Consider the following 27,673-nt stretch of genomic DNA (forward strand, 5'->3'; position numbering starts at 1 on the left):
CTAGTTTGGACTAGTAGAGGACTCCTAGGATAACCCGATCGTTACTTGATGGTTATCCATATGATAGCGATGATTGACAGCCGCCGAATTCTGCTAATTGTCATTAGGTTAATTAACCTGCTCCAAAGGTATCGGATTAGGGCGTGCTTGTGGCTGATTTAGTTTTCTTCCTCAGCAAGCTATCTCCTGAACCCGGCTCGCTCGGAAACGAGTCGATTCCCTTCATCTCAACCGGAGTCAAGGGTCGAACCAAGAATGAACCAAGTTCAATCATATTTTCTCCGTATCAACTAGGAAAGGAAATAATTTCCAAAACCCAAATACCGTGTAGGAAGAAGATGGAAGAGACCCGACCTCAACTTGCTCAGCTCGGATGAGTGGCATGGACAAGAGCCTTTCTTTATGAGAATGAATCGCATATGCTGGTTGAGAATTGCTGGGGAATTCATTGATAGTTTTGTTGCCAGGTTCTAGGGAGGCTACTCTTCTTTTTTGTCGATCGAGACGCTCTCCCTCATTCCACTCGTCCAGTAAAAAAAAAAAAGCAACACAACAGGGGATGACTTGAAGAAATTAGGGATTACCTTGGTGAAGAAATGCAAATTTCAAAGATTTTGCTCGTGTGATCTAAAGCAAAGGGAAGAAACCTCCAATGGGTTTCTCCTTGTGTTTCTTGGAGAAAGGGAGAGAGAGAGATGGAGCCACCTCTTTTCTGGAAAAACTCTTGTACGAATCAATCACTTACGTGATGCGGTGGTTACAAATATATATATACCTATAATCTGTAACCACCCTAATTGTGAGTTTCCAAATTTGTCCTTGGGCATTTAATTTATTAATTATATTAATAAATTCCAATACTTCAATATAAAACAAGCTCTCTATTAAAAGTTGAATGTCCAAGTCATGATTCATGCATGTAATATGAACACAATAGTGAGTCTTCTATGTAAAAACAGTAAGAGCAAGAGCAGAGCAAGGAAATTTAGGATTCGAACTCCTGTCCTTCCATTACTTCCCTTCCTCCTTTCCCAACCCTTGGCAAATGAACTTCCGGTTCTTGTTGTGACTGGTTTGATGAAAACCAAAAAAAATTAAAATAAAATTGTGACATACTTTGTTTGTGATTTCAGATTTGATTTCGAGTTAGTTTAGTGAAATAAGCAATAAATTGATTTTTAGTATGTGACCATAAAATAGTGGCATTGCAGTTGGTGGCTGTGATCATGGGGGTGGTGCTGGTGAGATTTATACATTGTGCCTATTAAAGAAGAGGAATACCAACAGAGACAACATTTCCTTTTTCACCCAAAACAACCCCAACTCTGAGATTCAAACTTTAGAGTCTGGTTCTATCTTGATTTGTACCCGCTTTTAGTCTGTCCACTGCACCAATATCGATCCATTTTGAGATAACAATTTTGCTGATCGTTTCATTCATTTTTTTAGCTTTCCAACAACATTGTTGGTCACAAAATACAATTTTAATGATTCTCTCCATTTTCCCCAGCTTTCAATTCCAAGCACTTGTGTAAAAACAGACACGACATTGATGATCTGAGAAAGGATTTCTACTTTTGGAACAGTACATACGTTTCTGTTTTGTTTCAGTGTCTGTCCAGTTCAACCCTAATTTCCTTGATACTGAACTTCCAACTGTTAAGTGCTTTGATTTATTCTACTCTTCTTGCAGAAAGCTATAGAGACTTCAAAACAGTCAACTGTTTGAGAAATTCAAAAAATATTTCCTCCTATCTCATGAGAAATTAATTTTATCAAAAGCGGAATACCAAGATCATTACCACAAAGCATGGGAATTGAACAATATTGGTCTGGTTAACAGTATACATACAATGACCTCATTCAAGAAGACATAGAGGATGAATCCCTGTAATTGCGTCCTCACCTTAAGGATAGGCCCCTGAATCCTTTTTCAACCTCAGCTGAGAACTAGAGGCTGTCATGCTGCAACCCCAAGCATTAAGAAAAACATTTGTCAATCCTGTCCATCTCCTGGGGCAGGAACCATGTCCAACATCTTAAGTATGAAAGTATAGGTGAAGGCATCTTCCTGGAGCTTCTCAAATCTAAAAGCAGAGCCAAGAGTAGTGTGTTAAAACAGTCTCACAGGAAAACAAAAGCGAGAAGACAAATGGTGCATGATCTTGACCACTTCTACAGCTTTGCCCACCCACTGGGTGGCATCACAGCTTATCAAACTTCTTTTTCATTTTTTTTTACTTTCAATAGCTCTGACATTCATGAGTTTGGGTATATCTAAGAGAGGTTGACCAACAAAGGAAGACACATGACACATAGCAATGGTTCTAAAGTGCCCTTTTTTTTCCGGGTGGGATGGGATGAGTAACAACAGCCAGATGAAAATGATGAAAATACAAAATTATATGTGGAAGATATTAACATTCACTGAGGTTCGTGGACTTTGTTTAGTTCACTAATTTCCCTGTGATGAGAAAGGTGACAGATTGGTCCATGTCACCAGTAATTTTCTGCCCATCAAATAAATTGGAAGGAATCATGGTTCTAACTTACAAACCACACTCTACACGAAAAAGAGCGATGAAGACTACAAGAATGCCATAAGGTCACTACCAGTGACTGTCCGTCCTGTACAGGGTCTTAGGAGGAGTGAGTTTGGTAATATTTGACATTTTTCCACAAAATGGCTACCACCAATACTGGAACCCAGCTATTTAACTTGGCAGCCTGAACCTTCTATCACTGTTCTAAACAGTGGACCCTTAGAAAGACAAGAATATTCTACACCTTCTGAATATACTTTTAACTGACAGAGCATGCTCATTTCTGGTTGAATTCAAGCAATGAGATGGGTTTACAGCCCCTTCTGACAGGAACCCACTTGCAATAAAATGCTTGCCAGTTGACAAGTTTGTAAGTTTAACCAACCCGTGAACATGATCTGGTCTATAAAAGAAGCATATTATAACTAAAATGCTGTTTTCCTACATAATCTGTGAAAATCATATTTACAGCCTTCATATTGAACCGAGCACTTAAGCAATCGTTCAAGGTTTCATAATTATTCTGGGTTGCACAAGCAGCCGAGTCAAAACCATTATCAAAATAGAAAATATCTATAGCTCAGGCCAAATGATACATAGCCGACACTTTAAATACCCAATCTTGACAAAACTAGGACAACATTTTGTTTTGGCTTTTGAAAAATTTCAACTAACCCCGTGATATAGCCTCATCTCAATGAGGGTCAATGCTGAGATCTCAAAATCAGAACCAACTCAAATAGGTAGAAAACTAGGGTTTCTAGGGATTTCTAGTTAGGGTGTATGGGATTGTATGATTTTGGTTTGGATGGAGGTCTTACAGTTGTGAGAGGTGGTTCGGGGGATTTACAAATTCTTGATTTTTAGGTTTTTGGGAACTCGAATTTCAAGAACCTGCTGGTTCCAGGGTTTAGGCTGAGGGCAGAGGTCTGGATCAAAGGTCAAGGGGAATATGTGTATGATGTTTGGTCCAAATCTGATTGAGGAATTGATGGGAATTAGGGTCTTTGTGATAAGGATTACAGTTAGAGTTGAGGAGGTTCTTGGTTCAATAAAATAGAAAGAATGAGGAAATAAAGAGGTCATGGGGGATGGGGGTGGGAGTTGGTTCTCCTTACTGTTGCAGTATTCAATGGCAGCAACTGTAGGGATGTAGACCAATTCCGGAGTCACAACAAGCCTTGCATGGTACCTTGCATGGAACTGGCAAATTGCTCGTGAATGGGGTACAAAAGGTAGAATACCTCGGGATAAAAGAGAAACAGCCAGAATGAGTGATGCTGGTCTCTACACTCATACTTGGGGGTAAGAAATGAATCTCTTCTGAAAAACTATATGTTTCACTTTCCACCTTCCTGAACTTCTTTACTCTTATTGCAGATGTTTTGGTGCTGCCTTCAATGCCTTTTCAGAGATTATTGAAAGAGAAAAAATTTTATCTATGGAAAATCAGGATTTTATCAACAAGAACATTGAATTGGCCACTAAGGTACAAGATCTCAGAAGTAACTTGAGACGTTCAACAAGAAAATTAGAAGCTGCTCAACTGAAAGAAAAAGAGTTGACTGATGAGATTGGTGATTTACAAGATGATTTTGCCACGTGTTCTGATTTTTGTCGTGATTTGCAGGAAGAGAATTCGAGTTTAAAATCTTCTTTAATGAAGTATAAGGAGGACTTGCTGCCAATGGAGATGTTGAAGAAGGATGCCCTGGAAAGAGCCAGGCTTGCCAAATTTGAGACAAAGGAATTACAAATGAAATTGGATAGGGCCTTCGCTTGGTCTAGGAGTGTTGAGAAAGAGAAAAATGAATCTCTGGTAAAGTTCCAAGGAATTGAAAAGGAAAACTAAACGACTTCAACAGATTGTTGATTCCCTTGCTCAGGACAAGTCTGACGTGGAATTTGAGAGAAACAACTTGAAGTTAAGTTTAGATGAAACTTCTCAAGAAAAGGCAGCTATGGTACAAGCTTACAAGAAAAAGGAAAAGCAGTTTGAGATTGAAAAGAAAAGAATGAATGATGATTATCAGCTTGCCTTTAATGTTGTTACTGCTGCTATAAACCAGGCGAAGGAGAATCCAACATTTCTAGAATTTTGCAAGGATGTGTTCAAGGTTTGCACTGATGAGATTTGGGGTGAAGTTCTCAAGGCGCATTCTGATTTCAACTTCAAAGTGGTTCCTTCCTGCTCTCTGCCTACCAAAATGTTCTTTGTTGCTCATAATTTGAAATACCCAATATCTGAAAGTTCTTCAGAAGAGATTGATGAAGAAGATTCCTCTAAGGAGTTAGCTTCAAGCTCTGCTGAATCTACTGAAGCCAGTGGTTCTGACAATGATCTTTCTGCTAACAGTGATAATGAAAATCCTCCCGTTTAGCTCTTCTTCTCTTTTACTTCTGACATTTTGACTTGTTGATCCTTTTGTGTTTGGATCACTTCTGACTTTAATATTTTGATCAATGAATCTCTTTTTACAAAAAAATTGTTGATTAGAAACTGGATTTCTATACAATTGATCAGAAACTTCTTTTGTCTCCAAAAAACAGCTGACGAGTGCCATAGCAATTTGATTAGGAACTTTATGTAACTTAGCTTGTTAAATATCTTTGATCAGTTTTAGAAAACATGATTAGGCCTCGGAAGGCTTGGCTTACAGCCTGACTTACAGAAAGTCTAGATCATCCTCGGAAGGTATGATCCTTGATCAGCTTCGGAAAGCATGATCAGGCCTCGGAAGGCTTGGCTCACTAAAAGCCTGACTTACGAAAAGTCTGGATCAACCTTGGAAGGCATGATCTTTGATCAGCTTCGGAAAGCGTGATCAGGCCTTAGAAGGCTTGGCTCACTGAAAGCCTAACTTACGGAAAGTCTGGATCATCCTCAAAAGGCATGATCCTGGATCATCCTCAAAAGGCATGATCCTTGATCAGCTTCGGAAAGCGTGATCAGGCCTCGGAAGACTTAATCTGTGATCAGCTTCGGAAAGCGTGATCAAGCCTCAGAAGGCTTGGCTTACTGAAAGCCTAACTTACGGAAAGTCTGGATTGTCCTCGGAAGGCATGATCCTTGATCAGCTTCGGAAAGCATGATCAAGCCTCGGAAGGCTTAGCTCACTGAAAGCTTGACTTACGGAAAGTCTGGATTGTCCTCGGAAGGCATGATCCTTGATCAGCTTCGGAAAGCATGATCAAGCCTCAGAAGGCTTAGCTCACTGAAAGCCTGACTTACGGAAAGTCTGGATTGTCCTCGGAAGGCTTAACTTGTGAAGAACCTCTTTTGTGGTGAAGAAAATCTTTTAGGCAGAATTTTGTTGATAGTAGACTTTCGGAAATAGTCAGAATCAATCTCTGCTTTTACTATTGATAATACTTTTTTAGGCGAATTACATTCCACAATCGCCTTAAACAGTTCCCATGTAAATCCTTAAGCCAATACGTGTTTTGAACTGACGACCATGATCACCACATATGGTCCTTCCCAATTTGCGACAACTTTCCCGCAGTTTCTTGGATCTAATGCTGACTTCTTCCTTAGAACCAAATCACCAACTCTGAAAGATCTCGGCCTAATACGAGCGTTGTAATACGCTATTGTTTTCTTTGATATTCAATATTTGATACAATGCATTTTCTCGAACTTCATCCAAAAATTCTAGATTAGCCCTCAATCCATCTTCATTTGTCATTGGAACGAATTCCTCTGATCTTTCAGATCTTGCCATTACCTCCACTGGGGCCAACGCTTCTGATCCATAGGCCAATTTAAAAGGTGTTTCCCCTGTTGGGATTCTAGTAGTAGTCCGATATGCCCATAATACGTAGGGCAACTCATCCACCCATAAACCATTTGCCTCGTCCAATCTCCTTTTGATCCCTTGCAACAGAGTTTTATTTGTTATCTAGATTTGACCATTGCATTGGGGGTAAGCAACAGAGGAATTTTTATACTCAATATGATAATGGGAAGAGAAAGTCAATCAATGTTGTGGTTGACAGGGCTAGAAGGGTCAATAATTTTATTTATAACCATGGTTATGTGCTGAAGATGATGAAGAACCACTGTAAGGATGATCTGATGACTAGATTCACCACCAACTATGTAGCTCTGGAAAGCTTCTAGAAGAAAGTGGTGGGTCTACGGCACATGTTTGCAAGTGTGGAATGGTTTAATTGGTGTGGATCTAGCCATCCTGATGCAGTACTAGTCCAACAAACCATTGCTAATGATTCCTTTTGGAGGTAGCTCAATAGGACAATGAGCATTTTAGAGCCTATTGTGTTTGTTTTTTCGGTGGATTTGGAGAAGAAGCCCACAATGCCCCCACATATATGTTGTCCTCCAGCAAATGAAAAAGTTGGTTAGAGTTGTTGCCCCTGGCTCCTTCAAATCCTACGAGAGGATCATCGATGATAGATCGGAGACGCATTTGACGCATCCTTTGCACTTGGCTAGTGAGTCACTTTTAAGTCTTTAAGTTTTTGTTGTACACTTTAATTTACATTGTTAATTTGTTATAACTTATAACTCATTATTAATAAACAAGTAAACAACCAAATCACTAACCAAATTTTTTATCTCCACAATACAAGCTTACTACCTCAACCCAAAGTACCATTACAAGAATGATTTGGGGCTTAATGTAAGGTTGATGAATGCGGTGCAAGACATGGTGGAGAAGCTTGTGCCAAATCCCATCATACAAGGGACAATTAATGGAGAGGTGATAACTTATTCAATTGTTTCTTCAACTACTTACATTAGTGCATATACAATAGTAAAAGTACAATAATTGAACAAACAGTGTACAGATCAAGGAGTTCAGGGATGCCTCTGGGAGTTTCGAAAAGCATTCTGCGGTTGCAACTAGGCAAAAAAATGATCCTGGTAAATAGTCCATTACTATAACTCTATAAGTGATAACTAATAAGTCCACAATACTATATAACCTATAAGTTATATAAGTATTAAGATTTACTTGCCTAATGCAGTCTTATATTTGGTTATGCAGCTGATTGGTGAGTGTGATATGGAACTAGTTCGCCAAATCTTAGGGACATAACAATTAAAGTACTCTCACAAACTTGCTCATCCTCTGGTTGCGAGAGGAACTGGAGCACCTTCTCGCTCATCCACAATAAGGTACAGAAGAGATTGGGGAGTAAAAGGCTCGAGGACTTAGTGTATGTGCATTACAACATGAGGTTGAGAGTAGGGCACATACAAGATGATATGGATGACAAAAATTAGGAACCAATTGAGTTAACTGATATATTCCATGAGCCCCCACAAAGGATGAGGAAGATGATGTTATATATCAATGGGTTAGGGATCGAAGTGAACTAGTGTTGGATGGGCTAGGAGGGCAGTCGGATCCTACCATTGCTACTGCCATTTGCCCAGAGGTTGTGGCTGACCACATGTCTTCTGATGATGGTTGGGCTGTTGTGGCAGCATCATTAGGGCCATGGGTACCGTGGTACCCTTTGTGGAGCCACCTGGTCGACTTGAAACAGCTAAGGTGATGTCTAGCAATGGGAGTTCAGTTGATGCCGATGATACCATCCCTCCAAGTCATCCATCGAGTCATGGAGGCAATCAGGCTGGTGGTGTTGCTGGTGGAAGTCGGGGTCAACAAAGGGAGTCACCTCCACCAAGTCCGAGTCCGACACATGCGAGCCACGGTTCTCCTATTGCCCGGACTTATCTAGGAGTAGGAAGAGCAGATCAAACCAGGGACAAACAAATCATGATGCGAGCATGCAAAATCTTGAATTGAACATGGGAAGTATGAGCCTAGATCATGGTCACAATGGTTCACAACAGCAAAGTTTAGGCCAGTTGGTAGCCATCGGAGTACCTATACAGGGATCATAGCACCGGGTCAGATTACACAGGGTATTCTTCTCATGGAGATCATATTATTCCTCAAGACCTTGCACCTGGAAAGTACACATATGGGAGTGAAGGTGGTCGTTGACTAACTGGTTTAGAAACCCTTACCCATATATTCAACAGCAACACGAACATCAAGAGCAACAATGGCTCTTTCAACCACCCACAATTGACGGTTACTACAGAGTGCTATTCTTCCAATATTCTGATATGGAGACGTATCAGTCCCACATAAACCGATATGTGACATACTACAGTGATGAGTTGACGTGGGAGTCATATGTGGCCACCGTTCACAATCAGTTGATGCAGAATGTTGAGTGATACTCTTACAGCCTTATCAACTTATGGATTATGATTTATGACTTACTAAAACTTCTTATGGTTGTAAATTTTGAAGACATTTAAGTTCTTTGATAGTTTGATGTATAATGTATTTGATACTTGATAGTTGATAACTTCAATCACTTAATATCTCTACATTACATGTTGTATAACCTTGCATTTCACAACATTTCGGTTTCATACATAAGGTCGACTTAGAAGACACACTCAGGGTAATTTTCTCACAAATCCAAGGCCACCAGTGTGTTCAAAAGGCCTTAAATTGGTCAGATACCAAGTTTCAGCCCAACCGGGATCCTAAAACCCACCAAGATGGGCCATTGAGTTTACGCTAGAAAATTGGTATATCTCAACCAAGATCTCGCCATCTCGGTATTTTGAAGTGGCGAGATCTCCCACCATGATTAAAATTGTGCACTATTGGAAGAAGGCTCTAGGGCAAGATATCTTATATCCGGATCATGGACATACTCATGTTGAAGAATTTTTTTTTATGCAGACAGGGTTGAGTCTCTAGTTGATAGGTCAACCACATGTTATTGCACTTCTATTGGTGGAAACCTTGTCCTCTTGGAAGGTTAAGAAATAGATAGTGGTGGCTAGATCGATGTTGAATTTGAGTATTGAACGTAGGCTGACATAAGGAAAAAATTTCAGTCGAAACCAAGATTTTGACCCAAGAAAAGGCAAAAAATTTAGGTTTCGGCCGAAATTTCGAACGAAATGTGATTTTTTTTTGAAATTTCGACCATAGGTTTCAAGCCTTATATGACGTCCATTTCATCTAATTTATTATCTCCTATCTATTTAAAGCACAATAAACACAATGGAACTAGTATTTTGCAAAAAAAAATAATAATAATAAAAAATAAAAACTAAAAATTGAGAATTTATCATTGAAGTATATTAACAAATGAATGGTTCTGACAAGTACAAACTATATTGCATACAGGCATAGAATCATCAACATAAATGAATTGTTTGGTAGAACCGTAGAATGGTTACATTATACAATAAGTCAACAAAATAAAATGACCAACTAGATCACGTGATGGTGTCTCATATTAAGATGAAGCCTATATATCATATATACATAAAATAAAAATACATAATTTTAGAAAAATAATTATAAAAATCAGAAAATAAAAAAAATGGTAGCAAATAATAAAAAAATAAGTTTAACAAAACACAATCATAGAACATAATACTAGGCTAAACATATATTAATTTCAAGGCAATACAAGATCATTTAAGGCATGAACAAAACAAAAATAAAAAAAGGGGAAAATTGTTGGGTATTGCTCATGCTTTACATTTTATTGCTACCGGTAGCTATTGTGGCTTAGGAGGTGTTTGGAGGCAAAAATTGAGCAAAAGATATGCTTAAAGGCAAAGGAGTTGTGAAAATTAGGTGAAGATATGATAGAAATTAACAAAAATTAAGGAAAAACAAGTTGAAATGGTCAAAATTTCGGTCAAAACCTCTGAAATGGTCGAAATCTGACACTTTTCCGAAATAATTGAAATTTTGTTTCATTTTTGAAAACTGCAGACATTTCAACCGAAATTTTCTATGGACTCACTTTGCTTTTGAACTCTTATGATTGAAACAACTCCTAACTGAAACTGGTGCTGATGAAATTGTTCTGATGGGGCTGTGGTGTGATAATAAAGCAACTGTCCATATTGCTTCTAATCCTATGGTTTCATGAGAGGACTAAACACATTGAAGTTGATTGTCACTCAAGGTTGAAAATCTCAATCTTGGGGCCCATCTCACCAACTCAATAAATGAGAGACGTCTTGAAATCTTGGCAAGGTTTCGTTAAGTCGGTGGAATTTCTTTCTCGAACTCGAGGGTCCAACTCGAGGGGCACTGGGGATCATTTGAGGTAGAAGCTTTTTGTCCAACCTATTTCAGCCATTTTGAACACATTGGTGACCTCAGCTTTATTGGGAAAAAAAGTGTAGATATGAGTTCTACTTTGGACTCCCAAGCAAGATGCATCTATGCTGAAGTGAAACCCTAAGATGGACCATTGTACACATCATATACTCATAGAGTAATACTCAAAGTTCAAAATTCAAAACAAGTGTAGTACGTTACAGATGTTAATAGTTCAAGTTACAAAGTTCAAATGATAATCTAATCATACAAAGTTACAACTTGCGAGTCAAGACGAGGTTTTATGTGCTAAGCACATCATCTATTCTCACTAAATGGAAAGAGAGAGAGATATCTCGCCAGATCTTGAGACTTCTCCTACCATGTTGTTGTTTTGTTTGAGAGAAGCTGCAACAAGGACTCATTTCTCCAAACATGTTCACACTAGAGTACAACTAGCAAATGTTTTTACTTTTAAGGTTTTGGGAAGTGGGAGGACTGATTATATTTGAAACAAGTTGGGCATGATTAACATCTATGCTCCAACTTGAAGGCTAGTGCTAAACTATATATTGAGATCCCTATGGAGTTTGGTGGTCAGCGGCAATATATAGATCGCTCTGGGAATCTCTTTGGGGCTTTATAGGCAAGTCCTTTTAGAGCTGTATTATTTTCTTCTTATTTGTTTCCTTTTGCACTACGTAGTTCTTCTATTCTATAGAATGAAAAATATTAGGGAGTTCAACTTATATGCTTGAACTCTGGAGTTGTAGTCTACACCTTTTTTCTCACTCTCTTCCTTTTTTTCTATTATCTGTTCTTTACACACAAAAAAGGAACAACCTGTATCTCAAATATTAAACCAGAAGTCATATCTCAGACACAAATAAGAGGGGGGGGGGAATGTGATTCCGTCTTGCAAGCCCAAACCAGCCTCAGAAAATATCAAAAATACAGCAAAGGGTGTAGTGTACTTTAACTGAAAACGCCAAAGAAGACAGAGACCAGTCCAATCAAAACTTTGTAGTAGTCCCCGATAGGCTGGCACATAAATTAGAGAAGAAAAGCAGAGAAGTATGAAGGAAGAGAATGTGAGAACCAAGGAAGGCTTCACAATAGATGTGAAGCACTCCAAAATTCATTAGGTAAGCATATAAATGATTGTGTAAAGTCGAAAAGATATACGGTAACAAGGGGGGCAAATAGCACTGGAAAGGCCTCTCGCGATTTCGTGCCTGATGCTAATCGTAGGAAGAGATTTCCTCACTTTTTATCCCACCACCACCCCACTTAAAAATCATATTGTAACAAATACCATTTGCTAATAGCGTCACCTATCATGATGTGATTTATGAAATTTCTCAGATTGAAGGAGGAAAAAACAAGTCTAACATTTGAAAGTTGTAAATCACCTCCACAACGAAAACACAGTTTAGGTTCTTGAAATGGGCGGGTGGGGGTTATTTTTATCTGAGTCTTAGTCTTATATATATACTAGTAATGAAGCACATGCACAAGCACATGTGATGTGTTCTCGAATGTTACTTTTTTATTTTGTACAATTTAATTTTTTTTTAATTGTAATTGACCATTGCTTCATGAATTGAACTTTAATGGATTGAACTTGTTATTGGTAATGGTTCAGCTTATTTATCAGGGAAACAAAAACAACTTACATGGGATTCTTAAATTGCAAAATCCCATGTAATTTTTGTGAGAGATTAAAAAATCTCATTGTTTTTAATGAAGTTTGTTTCCATCAATTAACATTTATTGAATAAATAATTTCTTTTAAATGATTGTAGCTATAATTGACCATTATAGACATCATTTATTATTAATGCAAAGATCTAATTGAGTGAACACAGAGGGGTATTGGAGGAAAACCAAATGTACAGTTTATTTACCAGGAAACGGAAAAAAAAACTTACATGGGATTCTTAAATTTACAGAATCCCATGTAATTTCTTTGGAGAGATTAAAAAATCTCATCATTTTTAATGAAGTTTGTTTTCATCAATTAATATTTTTTGAATAAATAATTTCTTTTAAATGATTGTAGTTGGAATTGACCATTATAGAAATCATTTATTATTAATGCAAAGATCTAATTGAGTGAATACAGAGGGGTATTGCTTACAAAAAAAAAAAATACAAAGGGGTATTGGAGGAAAACCAAATGTAGCCATGTCTCTTGAATTCATAATTTTATAATAGTAGTATGATATATATATATATATATAAACCAGAAGAAAAAGAAGAGGCTATTTTATTATATTCAAAAGACGTACTTGCTTATTAATGAATGATATCTTAAGTGATGTTTGATCACTTTGGAATCCCAACAACATCGAACTATGAATAGGGTCTGAGATAACACTTCGATTTTGAATGTGATCATAAACAATCTAATGGTTCTACCAATGTTTAAACGGCCTAAAATAGGTTCCAGCGCCAATTTCATGACCTACTTAAATCATATGGCCCTCAAAACCATAATTAGATATGTATTTATAAAGGGATGAATAAAAAATAAAAAACACAATATTGGCTGAAATCTCAATTATCAAGCATTACCAGAGCTGAGACCTTCAAGTATGCTTTAGCTTCATTTTCAGATAAGCTTTACACATATCCCTTATTAACCTTATCCTAACTAGTTTGGCTTAGCTACATAAATCCCATTCCACCTATTCCACAGTTTCCACTCTAAGGCCACATTCTCCTGTTATTTCATCTTCCTAGCAAAATTCCATCTCAGATTTCTCTAAAATTTTCTCGTCATCATAGTCAAACACTACTGCTAATTATGGTGCTGATCCAGTGTTGCTAATAGCTTTTAACACCAATGTAACACAGGTTGGTTCGAAGAATAAAAAATGCATCAAGTTAAATTGTTACCTTCCCGATTTTGAGAAGTGCCCAGCACCAAGTTCACATTTAAGCAAAAGTATGTTACCATCAGTCTTCATTTCCCTCAGCTTTGCCACAAATTTTGCAGGTTCAAAATAACCAACACGGGGATCTGTAGCAGCACAAAATATTCAGATGAACACTAAACAGGGATTTTTATGGATTCAGGGCCAAAAAAAAATGGAGCTGGATAAATTGCAGTGTCTAGCACATCAAGCTATAACAAAGACCTAAATTGGCATCTGATCTACCATGAAACAGACATCAAGGTTTGTGTACAAAACCTTACCTCCATCATAGATGGAGACATATGCCTATGCATTAGCACATATAAGTCAATATATGAAAAGGTGATGTGTATAACAGAAAAGGAAATGTCTTCGCTCTGATGCTACCAGACATGTGTCGTGCATTACTTTAAAGAAAGGTTTGAAATCTTGGTTTGGGGCATTTGTGCCAGCCTTGAAACCAAGATATGGCCGATATTTCAGCGAGATGGGCCAAAACCAGATACTTTAGACTAGAAATTTTGGTCCTTGGTTCCGGCCCTATGTCGGCTGTTTTTTGACATTGGTTTTGCAATACTCTATTTAAGGCCTAATAAACACAATGGGTGAGGTATTTTACATAAATAAAATTAATGAAAAGTACTCATTCATATCCTACTAATAAAGAGACATATAATATGTAAGCAAAGAGTTGTAAATTGTAATCAATGCATGGTAAGAACCCGTGAATCCAATCATAAAACTAATAGTATTTAACCATTTGAATGAAAACAAGAACAATAAACAATGATAAACCTGGTTAAAATGCTGCTAGTCATCCCCATAGCAAACAACGCTGCCCCCCAACCATAGGCTGCCCTAACACTCATATAAAACGTCTCATAATCTTCTCTCACACCTTCCTCTTATTATAACTCCCCATTCACTATTAATCCTCTTTTTCTCTCCTCCATGTTGTGAGATCTTGTGACCTAACACTACCAGCCACTCGAAATTCACCTTGTCCTCGAGGTGAAGGAAACTTGGGAACTAGGTCTTCACATGTTTACCACACAACCATGCAAGTTCAGCATCTTTAAGAACAAACCCCCTTGGAATCAAACGGATTTGGTGCCTGCAAAACTCCAAGCAGCCCGGTAAAGAAGAACCTTGGACACTTCAGCTGATGGAAGGAGCACACCAGGAATAGCCATTGGGACTGGATGCAGTTGAGAACCAATAACATATGGATCCATATAGAACACAACACCTGCTGCACAGATTTTTGCATCAATATGTGAATCAAGGAATTCCAGCAGAGTGGCAGCACTGATCTGCCAATTGTCATTGGAAACCATTTCCCATAGAGTAATGAAAATGATGCCTTTGTTTTCTTCAAATGTGCATAGTGTTTCCTTCTCAAGCAAAGGATTTGGTGGCCAGCGTTTGCTAGCAGAAGCCCAAAGAGAGGTTCCAATGACATAGAAGAGAAACTGCCTTGATGCAACTTCAAAATATCCAGCCTTCCCTAGCATATCAGTCTCGAAGAGTATCATCTTTCAGTTCTGCAATGCTGGCAGTCTCAAAAAAAAGAAGTCCCTCAAACACCACTCATACTTAAATAAGTAAATAATCCAATCAATGTCCTCCAAACGCTTTTTCTTATGCGAACTCAATGAATAAGATGTCTAATCCTCTTGCCTAGAGTTTCCTAATAGGCACATAGGAAAGAACTAAATGCCCAGCTACTCAATCCCAACTAGCACTTCATATTCAAAGGCAAGCCTTTATCTAGTCCTTTAAAATGAAAACAAACTGAACCAACTTACACAGTTGTCGATGGTGAATCTTTTCCCTTTCTGTAACATACCGAAGCACCCTCCTTTCCAATCACTAAGAAAAAAATCAATGCCAATCAAATCAAAGGCCAATATCTACTAATTAGGTATGAGTGGTATTTAATTATTCTTTTTATATTATCTAACTTTAAATCTCATATAAAGTTGTAGCTATAAAGGGATGTGACTTTAAATCTCAATATTGACAACTCAAGGTGATTCCTGTCTAAAGGGACGTGACATTGTGCCATGGCGCTTATTAGAGCATGTTACAAAACATTATAGATTTGCAAAATCCTGAGACAATGGGCTGAAGCAACCCCAATAGGTAGAAATCTCCAAAGACAAAATAAATTTCACACTATGTATGATTAGGCAAAATGTCGCAATCATTTTACAGTTTGGAAGACGATCTGAAAGCATTGTCTGTCCTGAAAAAATGAAGTCGAATGGGTTAGGATGCAAGGTGAGATGCACTTTGTCACCAACTATTGTGTTCAAAAGTCTTTCCACGTAACAACTTTTTCAACATTGAATTTTACCAACTAGTTTTTTTTTTTTTTTTTTTTTTTTTTGGGGGGGGGATAGATACGACTGAATTCTTTGTAAGATGCAACAAATATGACTAAAAATTGTGAAAATGACAATATATGACCAAAAGAGGAGCAAAGATGTTGGGGAGAACATAAAGTGATAGCCCTCCATGTTGAAGTAGTAATATGGCTTGGAAATGAAATTGTATGGGAAATGATGCAATGAATCCAATTGACATGTGGAAGGCCATGACAATTCCGACAATGTTGTGCAAGTTCAAAACATAGATGGGATCAAAAATAAAGATATTCAAGAAGGCACTGGAAAATCAACACTTGATGCAAATACTAGCCGTGTTCGTGGGAGGCCTCCATCAAATTCCACAAGTGGTAAAGGGGGAAAAAAAAGAAAAAGAAAGAAAGAGACAGAAAGACAGAAAGAAAGAGTTGTGATTTCTAACCCCTAAAAATGATTGCTAAGGCCACTAGTGAGATAGAAAAGAACCAATCAACATGAAATGATACCCAAAGTGCTATTGAAAAGAAGATTTGTGATGTTGTTAATGCACTTCCATCTCTTGATGTTGACACTCAATGCATGCCAAAACTCTATTGCTAAAGATGAGTCAAAGAATATATTTGTAAATGCAAGTATAGAACAGAAGCTGAAAGGACTATAGTTTATGTGAAAAGAACTAGAATTTAGCCAATGATTGTCGTATTGAGGGTACCGGTGCCGACATACTTTATGGGTTGGAACCTACTACAAGTCACAAGTTCTATTCTTATGGTAGAATGCTAATGGATTGTTTAGAACTTCTATTAATCGATTTTATTACAACTCAACGGTTAGAACATCTTTATTACTCTACTCATTATGTAAATCATATTCTATGCATTTTATCAAAAAAATATAATAATACTAACGTATAATAATGTACTTAGTGAAGGTTTGATTACTAAATTCTAAGATCATGTTGATGGAATCAGGGTAATCAAATAGCTTTTTTAGATAATTGAAACTCAAATCTAGAGTGATGAAAGACTTTTTCAAATAGATTCAAGTCCTAGACTCACAATAACCAAACAATTTTTCAAATAGATTTAATTCTCAGATTCAGACTAACAAAACAATTTTTATATTACAAATAGGATTCCACAAAACTAGATTGTACTGCACCAATATTACAAATCAAACCATGATTCTCCAGAACTACGCTTCCAAATGCTACCTTATATAAATCATCATACTTTTGGTCTTTGTGATTTGGATGATTACACCATTCGCCAAAACAGCGATTTTGGAACATACATAGAAAGCTTCTTGGTGTCAAAGTAAAGAAGCTTTAAAGAGGATGAAAGTAGGCATGGCACAAGGTCCTAATTAAATCCTAGAAGAAGTATGGAAGAACTTAGGAACCTATGGGCTAAATTGACTGACCAAGTTGTTTAATAATATTATGAGCAAATAGTAAATGCCAGATAAATGGAGGAGAAGTATTGTAGTCTTAATTTATAAAAATAAAGGAGATATTCAAAGCTATAAGAACTATAGAGCACAGTTGTCAAAGCTTCTGCCTAGGCACGCCTTGGCGCTGCCAGGTGCCTAGGCCCATCTTTAAGTCAAGGTGACTTGGTGTCGTCTAGGGGATACCTAATCGCCTTGCTTGGTGTCACCTTGATTTTCATTGCCTCATCTCGCCTTGTCGCCTTGACAACCATGCTATATATGCATAAAATTGATGAGTCATACTATGAAATTATTGGAGAAAGTAATTGAAACCCGTTTTAGATGAGTTACCACTGTTACAGGGAACCAATTTGGTTTATGCCAGGTAAATCCACGGTGGAAGCTATTTACCTTATTAAGAGACTTATTAAAAGCTGTAGAGAGTGGAATCCATGGAGCATTAATTTGGCAAGTACTATAGAAAAGAAATGTTGCAGTAATTTTATGGACATAGTTAAAGATATGTGTGATAGTTCAATGACAAGTATCAAAAAGATAAGGAATAAGGCGGCGAATTCCCGATTATATTGGGCTACATCAAGGATTAACTTAAAACCCACACTTATTTGCACTTATAGTGGACGATTTAACGAAAGGCATTCAAGATGAGGTTCCTTGGTGTATGTTTTTCTAATGAGCCACAAGTAAGGATTAATACCAAGTCAGAATCATAGAGAGCAGCTTTGGAATTAAAAGGCAATAAACTAAGTAGAACAAAGACTAAATATCTTTTGTGTAACTTTGGTCTTGATCGGAAAGAAGATGAGGTGGTGAAACCTAATAAGAAGAACATTCAGCAAAACAATTACTTTAGGTACCTTCTCTCAATCATAAATAAAAAAGGTGATATAGAGGATGATGTTTCCCAAAGAACTAAAATAGGGTGGATAAAGTGGAGAGGTGCGTTTAAAGAATTGTGTGATTGACGTATTCCTTTAAAGGTCAAAGGAAAATTCTATACGACCATTGTACGACCAACTATGATGTATGGTTCAAAGTGTTAGGATGTTAAAAAACATCATGTAGATAAACTCAATGTAGTAGAACCAACGATGCTGAGATGGATGAATGGCAAAACTATGAAGGATGAAGTAAGACATGATCATATTAGAGCTGGTCTAGGAATTGCTCCAATAAATGATAAGCTAATAGAAAGTTGATTGAGGTGGCACGGCCATATTCATTGGAGGCTTTTAAATGCCCTTATACAAGAAGCGATTTAATCCAGATTAAAGGAAGTTGAAGAACTACGAGTAGACCTAGGAAAGGCTACGCATAGCTTAGGCCTTCTATCTAGCGTAGTCTTAAATAGAGTTGATTGGAATGTAAGAATTCATGTAACTTGCCCAACTTAGTTGGAAGAAAGACTTATTAGTCACTATTGTTAAATGCTTTACATGGTGAGGCACAAAATACAAGCATTTTCTGACTGGCGCAAAGGATGATATTTTTTTTCTCACAAAAATTGTAATTAATGAGCATCGAACAGTTGAAATAGAGAAAGCCACAAACTATGGGAAGGAATCAGGACAGAAGGGGGGAAACTGTCACCTCCGTCTAGCATATGAATCAATACATTTAGTGAGCTTGAGACCCATGTGATATTGAATTCAAGAAAAAGGAATAACTAGGCTCAACCAGTGATTGATGTTGTCCTAATACAGGGCTGTAATGGAAGGAGAATTAGAGGAATAAGGAGGGGAAGAAGGGGGAAGGAAATCTCTTAACAACAAACAAAACTTTTCAATCTATTCAATTTGAAAATTCTATCCTAACACAATCTATATAATGGAAATAAAATGACCTAACCAAAGTCTAACTCACTCTTACGTAGGAATATTAGAACAAGTAAAAGACTAAAATTTAAAATTGAATTAGAATACCTAATTAAGTCCAACTCCAGTTGGACAAACCCCATACGACTGGTTCTTTTGGGGTTGGACTGGAAACAAAAAAACTGGTCGGCTACTGCTCTCCTCTGAGTTCTGACGAGTTCCTGTAAGGTCCAAGAATGCAGTTTGAGTCAAAACGCCATAGAAGTTATGTACCAGCAATCCTCTTAAGCTTTAATAGATGGACTGCAGTGATGGTTGGAGCTTCTAGATTCAGGTATGTCTTCTTTCTCTGCTTGATTTTTCTTCTTCTCTCTTATTCTGTCTCTCATTCTCTTTTCTATTTTTTCTTTCTTTTCTTTTCCTGCCTGTGCTCCTCTCTCAAATCTTTTCTCTCTGCTTGTTCTTTCTATTTTATTTTTTTCTTTTTCCTTGCTTATGTGCTTCTAGTTTCTCTGTTCTGCTCTGATTCTCTTTCCTTTCTGCGACTTCTTCTATTCTGCTTCTGCTTTTTTTTCCTTGAATTACTTCTCTCATTCTTTCACTTTCTCTTTTCTCTTTTCTAGTTGCTGCCAAAACACGGGACTTTTTGTTTCTTCTTCCAGTTGCTGCAGAAACACAGTGCTGGGGTCATGAGTTGTAGAAGAAAGAACAAAGGGAAGTGGGTTTTGTTAAGGGAATCGAAAGAGGTAGGATTGGGGTTATGCTGTACCTTTTTTTCCTTTTTGGTAACTGCTGTGTTGCACAGATAAAACAGTGGAGGAGAGTGAATAGAAGAAGATGATGGGGGTGGGAACCTTCAACTCTGATACCAACTGATGTTGTCTTAATATAGGGCAGCAATGGTGGGCTGTAATGGAGGGAGAATTAGAGGAATAGGGAGGAGAAGAAGGGGGAAGGAAACCTCTCAACAACAAACAGAACTCTTCAATCTATTCAATCTGAAAATTGTATCTTAATAAAATTCATTATAAGGAAATAAAATGCAAATCCTAATTGAAATCAAAATCTTAACCAAAGTCTAACTCACTCTTAAGTAGGAATATAAAAACAAGTAAAAGACTAGAATACTTAATTAAGTCCAGCTAAGGTTGGACCAAACCACCATAGGAACGCTTCTTTTGGGGTTGGACTGGAGCGATTAAACTGGTCTGATACCGTATCATTGATATGATGAGATTCTTCAATTTCACCTCAATTGCTCACCTATTTTTTACAGTCCAAGAAAACTTCTAGGCATTATATCAGTATACTACGACCATATATACGTTTCTGTAAAATATCCTTGGGGAGACAAATCAAGTGGTCAGAGGCATAGCAAACAAAAAGGGGTGCACAGGTGGCAGGAATACTTGTCTTCCCAAAATGAAACAAAGACTCACACTAAAATGAACAAACCATCATCTTAAACAGATTGTTACTATTATTATACTTACCATTTAAGCCAGCTGTAATGAGAATATGTGGATAGTTTTGTGCCTTAATCTACAAGAAAAGCAGATTGCAGAAGTTATGTTCCAAAAATATAATTTACCAAACAAACAAATTAAGAATATGTTGGATAGTTTTTTCTTGTCATACTCTGTGTGTGAAGGGGGATGGGGATGAGGGGAGGGGGAAGCGGGAATGCACAGAAGTGGGTAGGAGGATTAGGGGGTGGCGAGAAAAGGAATTCAGATGACCATTCAAGAGCTGGTTGACACAGCACAACCAGTTTCTGTTTAGCGTGAATAGTAACCAGTTGGGCTGCAGCACTGGTACTTTCAAGTTTCAATCAAATCCCCAAACTGAATAGTTTCTTTTCATTTTACTAATGCCAATTTCCATTTCACTTCACTTCTAAGCAGAACCCGTGTTTGGATGCATTTTGGTTTCGGCTTTATTCTTTGTGTGGGATATTCCCATGTTCTGTTGACATTCCTCTAGTGACCAGCTTGTACTTTTCATGATCTGGAATTTTTTTAGTGATCTCTTTATCCTTTTATATACCATTAATTAGTAAAATAGATTGTGATATTGCCTTTACCCCAAGATTGGCTTAATATTCAACAGCAGCAGAAGAAGTTGGTGCTTACATTATCAACAGGAGAATAGGACTTTATATAGAAATAGTATTCCTCCTTCCTTGGATCACCCCATTCCTGCAGATATAACAAAAGACTCAGCAAGTCATGTAACCATGTAAATATGACTTTTACATATTTTTCATAGTTTAATCAAAACATCACTTCAGAAAACATTAAGAATAAGTAATGAACTGAATACAATTTGTAAATGATCCAAGACCACTGTAGTCCTTTACTACCCTTTTAGTTCCTTTGCTTATCTAGGAATTCTACATCCAGATTCTTTTATTATTGATGACACTCTCACCTCTTAGAGCTTACTAAAGAAAATTGAAAGAAAAAAAGAGCCGCTTCCCGAAAAGCTCTGACAGAATTTTCTTGGCAAAAGCATGCAGAATCAAATTCAGAAAACAGTAATCATACAATTCCAAGCACATTGTATTGGAACCCAGACACCAGCTCTCATAAAAGGAACACAATAATAAATGGTCTGGATCCTGCTTCCAATGACTTTATTGGTAACACATTAACTTGAGTTGGATCAGGATTTTCAAGATGAAGAAAGGAAAGGAATTCATTCACCTCCCACTCTGAAGTTGTAAGAGGGATGGTTGGATCAAGCATTGTAGTCAGAACGTCAACAAATGGAACTCCTGCAACTGCTGCCCTGAACAAATCAGGCCGCATGTTGAGAACAGCACCCATAAGCAACCCTCCAGCACTTCGTCCGTTGATGCATAACTTATCCTTAGAGCAGTACTTGTTTTCTATCAAATATTCGGCACAAGTGATAAAGTCGGTAAAAGTATTTTTCTTCTGCAGCAGCTTGCCATTTTCATACCACTTCCTCCCCATTTCACCACCCCCACGAATGTGAGCTATTGCGTAAATAAAGCCCCGGTCCAACAAAGATAGCCTTGACGCCTTGAAACTGGGATCAATGTACATCTGTCATAAATATGGGTTATACTGGATTAACTTAGTAAAGAAAAATTATAAGACACGAAATAAACAAATAAAAAACAAGGATGTGGATCGTTATCATTATTCACACTGATTGATCAACACAGTCTTGCCTCTATAAACAAAACATTATTCCGAAAATACATAATGGACCTTCTTCAAATACTTCTAAATAGCTCCCTTAAAAGTGGTCAGGAAGTAATAATTGTCCATTCGGTGTAGCTATGAGCTAGAGAGATCCTCTTCTTTTTCTTTTTTATAGTAATTTTTCATTTTCTGTCCAGAAGAAAAAAAAATTACTAGGGAGAAATAAGCATTCTGTTTAATTCACATGCGAAGATCATAAACCCAAGGAAATGCAAGATCACAATCACCACTGGATCTGATTTGATCCTTTATTTTGCACCCTTGGTTAGTACCTTGTAAGCTGAAGGTATTGTAGTAGTGTGGGATGGATATGTTGGATAGTTTTTCCAAAGTTATCATGCTTCTTTTGTATTAGATGATATTGTGATATTGGGGGAAAGATAGTTTTAGTGTCTCACAGGGACCCATGTAGATCTTGTCTTCAATCATAGTATGTTGAGACATGGTTTCCTTATAACTAGTGTGGGGAGCTAACTGGATATTATCTTTCTTATTTTACTTAAATAGTTTGTTGGCCTAGACTAGGAAGAGGGTAGGGGTGAATGACTCTCTCAGCCTGGGTATCTCATTCACAGCTATCCCTTCTGTTGAAACAAGGATGCTCTCCCATAACTGATGGCATGCATGGCTGATGCAGTTCCCAGCAATAGAATAGGTGTAGAAGGTATAGGGATCCCAAGAAAAAAAAGAAAAAACCAGCACTAAAATCATGGGAGTGGTTTACAGTTATTTAATTTCTTTCATTTAGTTTAGTGAAGAATTGTAATTCCAATTGGAATTTGGCAGTGAATCATAGTACTATTTTGAGTCCTAGATTGAGTTTGAAAAATGCAATTACGGCAGGAAATCCCCTGAATCATCAAGAACTGGAAAGCATCCAGTCCTACCAAAGAACTTCTCTTCCCACCTTCAGCATTGCCTACAACTTATCTCTATCTCAGCCTGAACCTAGCCCTTGACATAACCCAGTTATCAAATCCTAGGTCGTACCAAATCCAGACCCAAATTTGACCTAAAACCACATTCTTAACCGAATTTACCAACATCTCACATACTGGTTGTTGGCTTCAAGTTGGATCTCTTGCAATCTAAAACTATAACATCAGCCAGAAATCCTGTTCTTCAAAAATCTGTTGATTCCTTGCAATAGGGAGATTAAAAGCTTAGGCAAGTTAAGAAATAGTAGATTCTAAAAGCCATAGTAACTTTGAATGGGGGAAAATCTTAATGCAAATAGAAACCAGGGTTTTTCTTAATTCAGCCAACACACAAGGGACAGTTAAAAAGGTAGTAAATTTCGTAACCACTACAGGCTGCACTTCTAATATTAAAAACCAAGGTGCAGAAATCCTACTTAACTAGTCAAGGAAAAGGCTGTGAAAATTGTAGAGCATCTTCGGCAGATTCTAGAAAGCCCCACCATGCTGGCTCAAGCTGGTCCAGTTTTGGCCCTAAGGTAACTGGCTTGATGGGGCTGGATTGGGTTCTTCCACTTCTTCTGGCCAGGATCTACGTCAAGACCAGGGTGATTAGTTCCATCAAACTTGATGGAGCTAGCTGCAAAAGGAAGTAACTTATTCCAAGTATGTCCCTCTTATCCGGGTGCAGCAGCAGCACTATCAGATGTGAAGATAGAACCAAATAATCAGTGGCAGTAAGTTGTGCAGATTGATGCAGGAAAAAACCCCGAAAGAAATCAGAGATCGATTTTCCCTAAAATCAACACTGAAACATGGATTGGGAGATCCTCAAAAATAAAACCCAGAAAAGGCTGAAACCAAGGTCCAGTTCTCCTCTAGGATGGGGTGGTGAATCAAAATTCCTTTAAAAATAAGAAAGGGGCTTACTATCTATTCCAAAGGGGGAACACATGTCCTAGTTGAAATATGAACCTCCAAAAATAAAGTACAATCTAACTTCATCCTACGTAGGTAACCCAAGATAAAGATAATACTTAATTAACTAGTTCCAACCCTTGTTGGACCACACACTCTTGGACCGGTTCTTGCTAGATTTGGGCTTCCAAAGTCTAGCATGCTGGTTCAACCAATAAGTGATCCAGCACCACTATGCCTCTTCCTATTAGTCTTGTAAAGGAATGCAGCTCACAATTAGGAGTACCATTTTTCAGAAGGTTAATAGCAGTGGAGGAATCAATTGATGGATAAGTAATAATGATTGAGAAGGCTATATTTCTGTTTATGATTTTGCCTACTTCAAGCTTCAGTAGAGGATATCTTTCTATTTGATTTCATTTCATTGCTAGAATTCTGCTCTAGTGAGGATTATTGGGGTACTCTATTCCAAGGACCCATGCAACATCAATATGTGTAACGCAAACTGAGCAGGTAAGAATTGCTTCATTGCAGTAATTGTTACTGTCACTGGTATATCCAAATTTACAAATTTCTTTACCTCATATGCACCATAGCCATAAAGTAGCAATGGATCAGATCCATCAAGCTTCACCAGACTCTTTCGATAGACAATTGATATTGGAACCTGAGTACCATCTGGAGCAGTGGCCCACTTTCTTTCAGTCGTATAATTTGATGCATCAAAGCCTCCTAAAACCTGAATAAAATGGTGAAAAACCAATGAGTAGCACAACATATTAACAAAGTCCCCATCAACCCACAAATACATAATACGACAAAGATACATCAATAAAAGGGCTTTGTCTGCTTGGAAGTAAATCTAAGGTTGGGTTGTATACATGCTGGGCCTATTGATCATGGGATTTTCAATGAAATAAACCATTTCAATGTCCTAAACCATGGCTATTAAGACTGTATACAGGATAAGGAAACCAATCACAATGATTAGATATAAATGCTTCCACATTTTTCCATTGTAGTTGTTCCATTGCATGACAAAGAATACTGCTATAATGTGCTATCTTGTCAAAGATTGATCTGATCTGGCTCTCCAGGTATAGTGTGTAAAAGTTAGTAGGTACACTGGAGTGTCCTGATTCCCTGTATATATGTTTAATGTGCTAATTATGCCTCTGCACTGTCATTTCATTTTTATAATATTCCCCATGATTAAGTAAAGTGGTAACTTCTGCCTTCTTTTTCTTTTCTTCTTGTTTCTTAACTCAACATTAGAGCTCTAAATCCTTTCTGGGAATGAACCTAGGAATGAACATCGTAGGACAAGTTTCCCTGCTAGGAATGAAGCTAGAAGTACAGCCTTGTTTTCTTTAGTTCATTCTGACATTTGGGAGCCTTGTTGCATTCCCATTCGGTTTGGTTTTAAGTAATTTATTATTTTTGTAGATGAATTCCCCAGATTTTACCCGGATATTTCTAATAAAGGATCAGAATAAAATTTTAAAAATAATTAATAGATTATTTTGCTGAAATTTCTACTCCATTCAATCTATCTGTCAAAGAAATTTGTACTAGTAATGCTTTAGAGTATATGCAAAATGCAATTTCTGATTTATGTTCTACTAAAGGCATTCTCCATCAATCTAGTTGTTCATACACACCACAGCAAAATGGTCTAGCCAAGCAGAAACATAGGCATTTGTTAGAAGTTACAAGGTCTCCTTATGCTCCATATGGATGTGTACCCACATAGTATTAGTGTGATGCAATACTTACGTGTACATTGATAATGATACGTCAAATGCCATCTTCAGTGTTGCAAAATGAGATACCGTTTCGAGTTGTTTATCCAGAGTCACCATTGTTCCCTATTTCACTCAAAGAATTTGGTTGTGGCTGTTATGCACATGTTTTACATCAACCAAAAGATAAGTTTTCAGCCAAGGCTTATAAGTGTATTTTTCTAGGCTATTCTTGGTTTTAAAAAGGATACAAAGTTTTTGCCCCTATAATTAAGCGCCAATTTATCACAGCTGATGTTACTTTCTTTGAAAATACTCCATATTATGATCCTAATCAGTTGTCTGAAGATGATAAATTTGACCCCCCCCCCCCCGTGGTGGTGCCATTTTCAACTAGGACACCTAGATCAATTGAGTTGCTTGAGGAAGAACTGGACTATTGTGACCCACAAGGAACCTCTTGTATTTCTAGGTCCAGACAAGGTGCTAGTTCAATTTCCATTGTTACAAGTCTATGAAAGAACAAAAATAGCTAGATGGTACAACAATCGATATCACTTGTTCTACACATCCTTCTCCAGCATCTAATAATCCTGATGATCTTTCCATTGCTTTGAGGAATGAGGAAAGGTAAGTGTTCTTGTTCTCAAAGGTCATATGTTATGTATCCTATCTCTTATTATATTACCACATCTCACTTGCATATTCATCTCCGTAGCCTTACCACGTCTCTATCTTCTATTACTATTCCATCTACATACTCAGAGGCTCTCTCTCTCTGATCCGGGCTGGAAAGCTATAATAGAGTCTGAAATTGAGGCCCTACATTCTAGGAATGCATGGACTCTTGGGGATCTGCCTCCAGCTAAGGACCTAGCTAAATGTCATTGGGTATTTGTGATTAAATATAATTCTCATGGTTCTATAGAGCGCCTTAAAGCATGGTTGGTTGCAAAATGGTATACCCGGACTTGTGGTAGAGATTTCTTTGAAACCTTCTCTCCAATAGCCCATTTAAATTCTATTTTGTTGTCCTTGGCGGCTAACTTAAGGTGGCCTCTTCATCAATTAGATGTCAAATGTTTTTCTATACAGATTGACTTCACAAGTCGATCTATGGAAGAAACAATCTCCAAAAGCATGGTTTGAAAAGTTTAGTTCAAAACTATCTGAAGGGGGTTTTCCCAATGCTATTTGGACCATTCTATCTAAAGTGTGACCAATTGTATGTGGATGACATTATTTTTTCTGGGAGTGATATTGCAAGCATTGATGAAGTGAAGAAACTTCTTAGTACTCGGTCTCAAATAAAAGACTTGAGACATTTGCAACATTTTCTTGGAATTGAGATTCTACAAAGTAGTCAAGGTATCAGTCTTTCCCAGCAAAAGTATGTGATGCACTTGTTGACAGAAACCGGCATGCGTGGGTGTAAGCTTGTTGCTACACCCATGGATCCTCATCTTAAATTAAGGATGGAGAGAGGATTTTTCGAATCCTCAAAGATACAAGCTGTTGATAGGTAAGCTTATATATCTCACAATGACTTGCCCAGACTTATCGTATGTTGTCGAAGTTGTTAGCCAGTACGCATTCTCCTAAGAAGCCACACTAGGATGTCGTGATTTCTATTTTATA

At 37.5% G+C, this 27,673-nt stretch overlaps 1 protein-coding gene across 1 annotated transcript in view; it reads right to left on the reverse strand.

Annotated features, from left to right (window-relative positions):
- Positions 1 to 1,031: 1,031 nt before the first annotated feature.
- The window catches only part of LOC149024287 (Prolyl oligopeptidase family protein), a 36,531-nt gene continuing 9,889 nt past the window's right edge, over positions 1,032 to 27,673 (reverse strand). The window contains exons 6-11 of the mRNA XM_089144597.1: positions 24,874 to 25,032; positions 21,931 to 22,296; positions 21,358 to 21,423; positions 20,719 to 20,767; positions 13,571 to 13,694; positions 1,032 to 2,087 (exon numbers count right to left, since the gene is read on the reverse strand). Coding sequence (XP_089000723.1) covers positions 1,997 to 2,087; positions 13,571 to 13,694; positions 20,719 to 20,767; positions 21,358 to 21,423; positions 21,931 to 22,296; positions 24,874 to 25,032 — 855 coding nt within the window. The 3' untranslated portion in view covers positions 1,032 to 1,996. The remainder of the gene's footprint in view (positions 2,088 to 13,570; positions 13,695 to 20,718; positions 20,768 to 21,357; positions 21,424 to 21,930; positions 22,297 to 24,873; positions 25,033 to 27,673) is intronic.

This window comes from Hakea prostrata, chromosome 2 (assembly GCF_041222555.1).
Source record: "Hakea prostrata isolate BN-2017 chromosome 2, UWA_Hpros_2, whole genome shotgun sequence".
Taxonomy (NCBI): domain Eukaryota; kingdom Viridiplantae; phylum Streptophyta; class Magnoliopsida; order Proteales; family Proteaceae; genus Hakea; species Hakea prostrata.